We start from the raw sequence: 10,973 nt of genomic DNA, 5'->3' as shown, positions 1-10,973 counted from the left end.
TCCCAACTAGACATGTTCGGGCGCATTCCCTGAAACTTATTTCAGTAGCAGGCACATCATTGACTGAAATAAGTGTTTCCTTGCAGGTGGTAAATTTGTTTCTTGCATAAAGTTGGTTTAAAATACCATGTTTGGTGCCTAGCTTATACAGCCTGTCATCTTTAACAGAGAAATAATAAGGGCAATAATATTTCGGCTATCGGCCTTAGCTTTATCAACTTCTGGAATTAGCACTCTAACCCTTTTCACCTACTTTTGCAACAGGGAATCTATCATTGGAATGCTTTAACATTCTGTCAGCCTGTTTTATAAGTTACTGTTTAGCAAGATCTCAAATCTCTTGAATTTTCTTTGAAGTTTTGTCAACTTCAGTGCCATCTTCTTAGTGTCCCTCATTTTCTTTAACTCCAATTGTCTTGTCTTCCCCATTGTCATTGTCTTCCCCATTGATAGCAACTATTTCACATGCATTATATTCTATTGGGCTGTTAGCGTTACCGGGTTATTCAACATTCGCTAATTGTGAATCCTCGGTTGTACTGTTAACATTCAAATTACCACGGTGCTTTGCTCCATCATCAGCATCATCGGACTCACCTGCTAATATTGCTTCTAAATCTTCTTCGCTTCTAATTTCAGTTAAAGTACCAGCAGGTAAGGATGTTTTTAATCCTACTTTAGCCTTACAACCAAATAGTGCTTCGTATGGACTACAGCTAATGCCGGAATGGTAAGCTCTGTTTTTCATAAATTGGATGAACTTTATGCCTTTCGACCACTGACTTGTTTTGCTTGATTCCAGCCATGTGGCCAACATTTTTTCGATATCTTGGTTCGCTCTCTCTACCGAACCTTGCCACTGACTGTGTCTGGGTTTTCCGTGGACAATTTTCAGTTCGTCCCACATACTGCAGACTTCTTCAATAATCTTATTTGCGAAGTAATTACTATTAAAATGGGAATAAGCTACAATTAAATGTTAAAGTACGTTTATTGACGTTTCAATTTCCACTTCGGAGAAAATGTAAAACTCATTTTGAAGTAGCAGAGAAAAAAATAGTGAGTTACATAGGGGATATTTTCATATAATTTTTCACCAATAAAACGACAGTTGTTGAAAGTTTAATTTGTTAGGTTGTGTTTGCTTAATTTTATTATGATTGAAATTAAAAAATATTCTGAAGCATACACGTAACATCATATTTTGATGTTTTCTGCATGAATGAAAATAGAACAATATTTGATAATTGTTTTGTTAATATTTGCCGTGAATATTAAACTCGTATAAACTACGTGCGCTTTGTATATCTAAATTTTGCTGTAAAATAAAATTGTGTTTTAGTTAAAATACATACATGTTAAAACACAAAAATTTTAGAGCCTAAAAAGGTGTAGATTATTTCTGTACCGGTATAGACTTATTTTGATTTATTAACACATCTCTATTGCCACTAGCCCTGTTTGTATACAGGGATGAGTGCCTTAAGAACCGGCAAAATAACGCAAAAGATAGAAAACATAATACGTTGTGAAATAAAAAGAGATGAAAGTAGTAGAGGTGAGAAATTATCGATATTAACCTATAATTTACTTTACATTATGTAACATTTTTTTAATTAATATATTAAATTAATTTTAATTCCTTTTACCCATGTGGATGATACGCTGATTTTTGTTGAAATATGACTGAAGAATCTACCTAAGTATTTATTTAATGACGCCGGTCTGGCGAATCCTTAGTTAATCCTTTTCCGGGTCCTTTGTCATAAATTCGGTAATTGTCGTCGAACGCCCATTATAATGTTTTTCGGGAAAAACCTAATCTAGGAGATTTGATGTTCCATCACGTTTAAATATAACTATACCTTTGACCAGTAGAAAGATCAGGCTTATCAAGTTTCGTAAGTGAGTAAGTGTAATACCTTATATATTTATTTTTTGTTTATGTAGAGTGTTAACCAAATTTATTTAGTAATTAACTGTGATATCTTTTCTTGGGTTTGATCTCTGAACCTAAATATCTTTCCTTATCTCTTTTCTTTTCTAAGGTTTCTTAATTTTCACCTTAAACCCCAAAAAATTAAGTGGCGCCCTGTTCCCTATCTTATCTTATCTTTGGTAATTTTACCCATCTATCTTTTTGTTCATTTCTGTGTCTTTTCCAATAGCTCTTATCGTATATTTACTTATTTAGAGGTTTCTATCGATAATTTCCCACCTCTACTACTTTCATCTCTTTTTATTTCACAACGTATTATGTTTTCTATCTTTTGCGTTATTTTGCCGGTTCTTAAGGCACTCATCACTGTATACTTGATTCGACTAACGCGTAAAGACATATTACAGCTGATTTTGTTGTGTTTTTTTAAACCATCACAAAAAGTGAAATAATTATTCTTTTAACTATAAAACCTTTCTTATACATTAAAAAAAAATAATTTAAATAAAAATTGTAGATATTATGATAGTTTTTAATTGTCGAGTTTTTAAATTAAAATTCGTAAACCATTGACAGAGATATATTTCCAAAAAAATAGTTTATGTTATTTAATTTGTTTATTCCGGAGAGCGATTTTTTAAATATTGTACTTGCCCAGTGACTCTAGAGCTATTTATTAAAAATGTTATTAAAAAATCGTTTGAAAAGTTACTGACTTTTTAGCTTATAAACATTTATAATAAATTTTTTATAAAAATTTTTGTGTCACGCGCTTCAAAGTAGGCTGTTTTAAAGAACCTTAAAGAAGGTTCTTTAAAACCTTCTGTGACCAATAAAAGCCAAGATAGGATTTTTTTGCTTAAAATCATATTTATATTGTTTATTAACATAATAAGGTGAAAATTAAACAAATTAGAAGTGAAAGGCTAAATTTTATGATCCAATGTATAGATAGCATATGCAGAGGTGTTAACAGCTATAACCCGTTAAAATTACCGTTTTCGTGATATAACGCAATGTTAGATTGGAGGGGAGAACTTTCTGAACTTCGTTATTGTAGTATGGAACTGCAAATTGAAGCGTGTTGGAAAAATTTGTAATCTCTCGGCTTCTAAGGCACGCAGAACATTCACTTATTTAGCTAACAGCAATAAAACTATATGCCCCTAACACAACAATATCTGCATGTGCTGCTAAAGAAATGTCGCCCCATACCATTGTACCTCCACTTCACTTTTTGGCGGCCACCAGGTAAATATCTTGTAAACGAGATTCGTCTATAAACAGAACGTTCCTCCAATCGTCATATTACAATCTGCAGGAGTACGACAGAATTTTAAGCAATGTCTTTGATGAGCCTCGTCCAATAAAGGGTCAGTAGGCGGTATATAAAAAACTAAATTTTGTTCGCTTTATGTTTGGTGTTTTTCTATTATGTAATTCCAACTCAGTTTTAGCTTTTTTTGATTCAATAAGGTCTTTGTCCTTGCTTTTTAACAAAAGTAAATCACAGGTCTTGCAGGTATCAACACTATGTCTTCTAAAAGAAGACTGTGATCTATAATTAAAAAATCTCATGATATTATTATATCAACAAAGGCAAAGTAACAATAAAAAAGTTTTAAGTTGTAATATTAAATAACACTGGTAGCTACTCACAAGTTAAGTCCCAAGACTATCGTGAGGCCTAAAATTTCAAGCGAAATATCTGTTAAAAATCTCGTTCTAACCTGATGTTTTGGAACGGCTTTTTCATGTTTTTGAGGCTAACATTTTTATGTAACCTAGGGTTTTCCACTCAATCTAGCTCCACTCTGCTTTTTTTTCTTGTTAATCTGGTTTTATTTTTATCACTATATGGACTATAATCTATTGTATTTACTTAAAAACATAAATACGTAGATAATAATAATCGATTCTAATGACAAAACGTCACGTTAGCCTGCATACTGGCATCTAGATCATTAAACAAAGATTATGATGCCTACTTACAGGTGGCTCCATCTTTGGGCCTCGTTCGCAACCATTAGAGTAAAGTTGGCACGTAGATCTCATAAGGAGATATTGGCATAGGAACATAGATCATGTTGATAAAAAAAAACAAAATTTATATTAGCATTGGCATTGGCATAATAATTATAGTACTTATATCATTTAGCTCAGTCACTCTTCAATTATAAAGAACCTAAATTAGCATATTCTTAAACCTGAAAATATTGCACAGAATTATTGTCTACAATATTGGCTTTTGAATATTGTTTTTCAACATAACGATATCTAAAATCACAATATTTTCAATGGAGAATTCAATATTTTAAATTACAGAGTAAGGATAAGATAGTTACTGCCTATGGCATCTTTATTATTTATACATTATGTACAATATACCAAATGTAGAGAAAATTATTCTGAAATAGTTGAGAAAATATAGGAAAGCAAACTGTATTTAGGTTTGGTTTATATTCTATAGTATATCAACATTAATGAAAAATTTTACATAATTGATAGATTCGACCGTTACTTGATGGAAATTCATTGTATGTAACAATAAAACACTGAAAACTTTGTTTTCAAAACTTCCACAACATTTATTATAAAATCTTAACACTACAGCTGTTTCGGCTGATTGACTTTCTCAAGTGATTTATTTTTGGCATGCGTTTACACTTTATCGTCTTTAATGAAATAGGTTGAGGAGGGGAGAACTGTTTGTCTCAAGTTGGTCATTCAGAATTATATCTGTGTTTTTTAATTTATTAATTTTCATAGATTCTAATAAGGATAGCTTAAGGCATTTATTTTGGATTATTATCTTAGAGGCCTTCACCTCTAGAAGGTGAAGTGCGTATGTAGAAGCTGTTTTTCTATTTTTGAAAACCCTTTTATGTTTTGCTATTAGTTTATTCAAATTTCTACCAGTTTGACCGATGTAAGTTTTTGGGCAATTGCACATTTAAGTTTGTATACACCACTGTGTAAGTGCTTTTATTTTGGCTCTTGTTGTTTTTAATGTATTTGCCTAAGTTGTTATTTTGTTCTGAAAGCTGGTGTTATTGCTTTCTTTTTTATGTATTTGGCTATTTTTGTTGATATTTTGCCTGTATATGTAATCGGGCAGAAGGTACTGGGTTTTTTCTCTGGTGGTGAAAATACTAATTTCAGGGCTTTTTTGTGTAGTTTTTGATTTAAAATTTTATTAATTGTTTGTTCGTTGTATCCATTGTTTACTGCTATTTGCTTAATGATATTTAATTTATTTTGTTATATTTATATATTATATTTAGTTTATGTTATGTGGGATGGGATGATGAATGGTGTATAGTCGTGTCAGTATGAGTAGATTTATGAAATATGGAGAAGCCTTGTTCTTTTAAGTCTAATAATTTTTAAATCTAAAAAATTTATGGATTGATTTTGTTCTGTTTCTATTGTAAATTTAATATGACTATGAAGTGAATTAATATACCATAAAAATTGGTCGAGTTGCCTGTTAGTTCCTGTGAAACATACCAGTACGTCGTCTACGTATATCCAACAATATAACAACTGTTTGAATATGGGATGTTTTGAAATCTTTGTCTCTAGATGATCCATAAAATTATCTGATAGCAATGGGCTTAGAGAATTGCCCATTATAAGTCCTGCACTGTTAGTGTTACCTTTCTTTGTTTTGTAAACACTGTGTTGTTTTCTATTGATTTATTTTTAATTCAAATGACTGTTTTATTCTCTTTGTAACCGGAATTTTTGGTTTCCCTACACACATCTGTAATAGATTTTGCAATTATACTTTTTTCGATATTGTTAGCAGTTTTGTTTAATGCTACTTTACATTCTACACCTAAATATTCTAAAGTTTTCTGATTAACGTGTAACCTATTAACACATACCTAATTAACCACCAAATACTAAACTTGTAATTATTTGCTCACAAAACTAATTTAAAATATGACAAAGAATGTTATAATACCCTTTTCGAAACTACTTGATTTTTATTTTAATCTACAAATCAGTTTTTGATCTGTTTGATATCTCGAGACAAGTTTTGTGATGTTATAGATACAAGTTAAACGGGAGTCAGTGCTTTATATTACATTTCGAAGAAAAGTGCCAATTTTATATATATATATATATATATATATATATATATATATATATATATATATATATATATATATTCGGTTTTTTATAACGTCTTACGACGTTGTCCGACTCCCAAACGCTACTGTATTCTGTCTTGAGTTAGGTTTTCGTCCAGATTTCGAGTGCTAATCGCTTTCCTAACTCCCAGGTTCCAGCTCTGTGGTGGTCTTCCTCGTTTCCTCTTCTCTGGGGGTTGCCACATCATCGTTTTTTAAGGCAATCTTTCGTCCCCCATTCGGCTCACATGCCCATACCATATGAGCTGTTTTCTCTCAATATCCTCAACAATAGTGCCCTCTATACCCATTTGTTGTTTTATCACTTCATTCCGTATTCTGTCGGCTCTTGATATTCTCATCGATCTTCTGATGGCATCCATTTCCGTGGCTTCGACCTTTTTCTTATATTTTTTGGTTATGCAAATTTTATTTAATAATAATACTCACCAAATTTTGGATTAAGAATAAACATTGCATAGCAGTAGTGAATTTTTAGATTTATTTCAATAATATCAACGTCTTGGTTGATTTAATTCTCTGATATACTTTTTCCCAAACAGTAACAATTTTAATTGTGGTTTATATTCTAAATTTTAAAATATACAAAATAACCATTCTAGTTTTTTTTTTCTAACCACAAATGTAATTGTACATATCTCAATAAACCAAGATTTTAAAACGAAAGATTTCTTGACACGGTCTGATAGTCATTTTAGGTATGTGAATTTCCGTTATTCAATTTGTGTATGTTTAATTTATATCCAAATTTCTACCGATCTTTAAACCAATACGTATAAAATATATTGAATAACTTTATAAGGCATTCACAATTTATTATCTGCCTTAAGGTAATAAAAGTAAAAGAAAACGTACCTCAAGGTAAAAACTTTTATATGCTGTCTTCTAGTATTATTAATCACTGATATATATTTTAATTTAAAATTAGGGGTGGCTAATGCGACCTTTGATCAAATTTAAAAACCAGCACTATTTTACAAAAAACATTGCAAAATATAAATCAACAGTTTTGATAGGACAGTTAATAAATTAAATAGAATAAAATTATAACACTAGCAGAAGAACAATGAGGTTTTAGGTTAGGAAGATCATGCACCGACGCTATATTTATAATGAGGCAAGTGCAAGAGAAATCATTAGAATACAACAAACTGAACAAACCGACATATCTATGTTTCGTGGACCTTAAAAAGACATTAATTGAGTCAAATTAAAGAACGTTATCCACCTGATGGACTCTGTAGAGATAACTCTCGGAATAATCATAATATCTACCAAAACAACACAATGAAAATAATAGTAGAACAAGAAATACCTGATTACACCCTATTAAAGCTGGCAATTAGATAAGATTCCTGAGATTCCCTGAGTCCTCTATTGTTCAACCTGATTATATATAAAATAATAAAAACAATAAGAACTAATAAAGGATAAGAAATGGGAGAAAAACAGTTTAAAATAATCTGCTATACAGACGACAGGGTAAGGATTATTTACAACGTATTATACTTCACCAATTTACTATAACCGCCAGAAAATTATGTTATTTTAACATGTTATTTTCCCCAAAAAAGACAAAATGCATGGTTACAACAGCAAAACTAAGATGTAAATTGGAGCTGAAAGGTCAGATAATAGCACAAGTGATGGAGTTTAAATATCTAGGCATCACATTATCTAGCTACGGAAAGACGGAAACCAAAGTGGAAGATTAAGTGAATAGAGCAAACAGAGCCGCAGGCTGTCTAAATGAAACAATATAAAGAAATAAAAATATCGTTAAAGAAATAAAGGGCAGAATTTACAAAAGTCATCAGATCAATATTGACATACGCGGCAGAAACACGACGTGGCACAGAGAGGACCAAAATAATATTAGAAACAGCAGAGATGAAAACACTTAGAAAAATTGAGAACAAAACACTATGGGAGAGGGCTAGAAGTACAGATATACGACCTAGATGCAAGGTTGAGAACATCAAGAACTGGGTAAGAAATAGAGAAGTAGAATGGAAGAATCACATAAGCCGAATGACAACAAATAGAGTAGTAAAGACGGTAAGAGACGGTTTCCCAATAGGAAGATGATTAGTAGGAAGACCACGTAAACGATGAAATGATAATTTACTCAAGGTTCATTAAAAAATAGACAGAATAGTGTCTACATAAAACGAAGAACAGTTATAATAAAAGACGGCTATCAAAAAAAAAATATATTTTTCTAAACCTTTATAACTACTATAACTTTAAAACCCCCATAAACCGAATCTAATAATTGTTTTGCCACACCATTCAACATCAAAGAACGAAATGCAAGCATACAGCTCATCAAGAATGTAAATTTACCGAGTGTTGCCGAAATATTTACACAACAGATAAAACATTTCGGCCTTAGAACTCAAGAGTAGATAAAAAAAATATTTATTAATTACGTGACGTCGTAAAAAAATCTAATGTTACGACACAAAGCAATGTGGTAGTTCTGCTTAAACCAGGAAAAGATTCGGAAATAACAAAAATCTAATCACATTTTTGTGCCACAAAACAAACTCTATGGATAATCTTACACCATATCTAGAAATCAGTCAATTCTGAACTAATAGCCAAATAGTCGAGATTTAGGTTTGGAAAAGCCTATGCAAATAAACAGATAACTGGTGAAGAATACCATGAACCACAAACAACTGCTAGGTGAAGTATATAATACACTGGAAGATCCTAACCTAATCAAGGCCATAGAGTCCATGCTGCAAAACAGGAGATTCTACTTTTATGTTGTGCTACGCGGGAAGAGAAGCAGATGAAGGAATAAGAAATTGCTTTTCATCAGGAAGCGTACTTACCCTATACTCTGTTTAATATACACACAAGTGACTGACCGATCAATATCAGAGAGCACAAGATACTTTTTGGATGCAGATGATCTGTCCATTGCATGCGGTACAATCAAAGAACTTTAATATTATCAAGGGAAATGTGCAGCTTTTAAATATATCTAAATGTTACAGATAAAACTACCTTAAGTTGAATCCTTCAAAAACCAAATAAACGCCTTTTACCCAAAACACAAGAAATCCGTGGAGGGAACTACAAGCAACTTACATAAACGTACATAAACAATCGTAAAAACCTCGGAATTGCGTTGAACAGAGCTTTGACGTATCGTTGCCATAATACAAGACAAAAAGTCACCACCTGAAACGTCCTACTTAGAAAACTAGCAGCATATAACAAAACAAAATTAGTATTACTTAAATATCGGATAAGGGAAAGCTCTATAAACTAGGGTTATCCTGAAAACACCTTCTAACTCAAGGTGTCCATTCACTCACACCCAGGAAATTATACCGTTTTTATTTTATGTATATTATTAACTATGTCAATATGTACCGAGATGTTTGTTTTTAATATGTAAAATAAAAAAAAAACGTAAAAAGTTGCCCAAAAGTTCTACACAACTCAAAGTTTTGACTTATTAAGTGATATATAAATCGTTATTGTGACTGATGTTATGATTTGGATTCAAAAATTCCAATTTCTTATTAAATGCAAATTTAAAGTAATTACTATTTAAATGGGAATAAGCCACAATTAAAGGTTAAAGTACGTTTATTGACGTTTCAATTTCCACTTCGGAAATGCAAATTTAAAGTCCACAAAACCCAATTCATGCCCAAAACCTGAGTAATTTGAACCTCAGTGCATTTGAAATTTCAGAACGTTTTTAAAATTGTGCATAAGAGAATTTGACTGTTGGGTAATAAGTAAATTTTTATTAAAAAAAACTTACAGTGAAGTAAAAACTTATGTTTGTACAATGGTGTACAATTTTATTATTAATTTTTTTTTTAAATTATCCGAAATGTATTTATAAATTTTCAGAACATTTTCCATTATGTCAGATCATCTTCAGTAAAAAACGTCTATATAGTATTTGGATCTAGCCCCATAATAAAGTCAGATGACCCTTAAGTTGCATAATTTGAGTAATTAACATTATAATTAATAAGCCACTAGGTCGATGATAAAGGATTACATTTTTTTAGGAAACGGACAATTCCCAAGCTCAAAAAAGGAGACCTCATGCCCTGAAAGGTAATAAGCAACAACAGTTAATCCATCCAACAAAAACATCCAAAACTTGTGGATGTTTTGAGGGGTAACTTTGCCATGTGTCAATATTACACTATTGTGTAGTATCAATTCCAAAATTTTAATATTGTTAAGACCTTACTTAGATACCTATGAGTTTTTTTAGTAACAATATTGGAAAAAAGAGATCCTACACAACATACAAAAAAAAGGAAGAACGGAATTTGCTGTAAGTGCTGTTAATAATGATGGTACAAGAGTAAAACGAGCTGCTGAAATGTTATTAATCGGACAACTTCACTAATTCATGTAAATAATTTTAAATGTAAAGATGTTGGAAAACCTACTCTACTTACCAAAGACGGAAAGAGACTAATAGTTCATGTATTAACCAAATTAGCAAATTGGTAATTTGGATTTAATCAAAGGCAGTTAAAAATTTGTGTACAAGATTACTTAAAACGAACTGACAGAAAAAATCATTTTAAAAACGGATTGCCGAAAAAAGATTGGATTGCTGGTAATATGTTTTGAATTTAAGCTGGTTTTAATAACTGGTATTTTTAAACGAAGTTTGGAGGGTTTAAGAAACGGTGGAAGGAACTACTAGGTTGCAGTATTACCAGCTGTTCAGCTGAATTGTTAGACGACTTTTATTGACAGCTAAAAAACAGTATTGAAAAAAATGGTTTAGGAATAAATCACAAAATATCTTAAACTGTGATGAGTCTGATTTTTAAACAGACGTTGGAATACAAAAAATTTTATGTCGAAAAGGATCT

The 10,973-nt window shown here is 31.3% G+C and overlaps 1 protein-coding gene across 1 annotated transcript; it reads right to left on the bottom strand.

The window, feature by feature from the left end:
* Positions 1-502: 502 nt before the first annotated feature.
* On the bottom strand, positions 503-907 carry LOC140433705 (KRAB-A domain-containing protein 2-like). Its single transcript, XM_072521684.1, has one exon. The coding sequence runs from the start codon at positions 905-907 to the stop codon at positions 503-505; it is 405 nt and encodes a 134-aa protein (XP_072377785.1).
* Between the last annotated feature and the right edge of the window lie 10,066 nt (positions 908-10,973).

The sequence above is a fragment of the Diabrotica undecimpunctata genome, chromosome 2 (assembly GCF_040954645.1).
Source record: "Diabrotica undecimpunctata isolate CICGRU chromosome 2, icDiaUnde3, whole genome shotgun sequence".
Lineage (NCBI taxonomy): Eukaryota > Metazoa > Arthropoda > Insecta > Coleoptera > Chrysomelidae > Diabrotica > Diabrotica undecimpunctata.
Note: the sequence above shows the minus strand (reverse complement) of the source record. Positions and strands in the feature narration are given on the sequence as shown.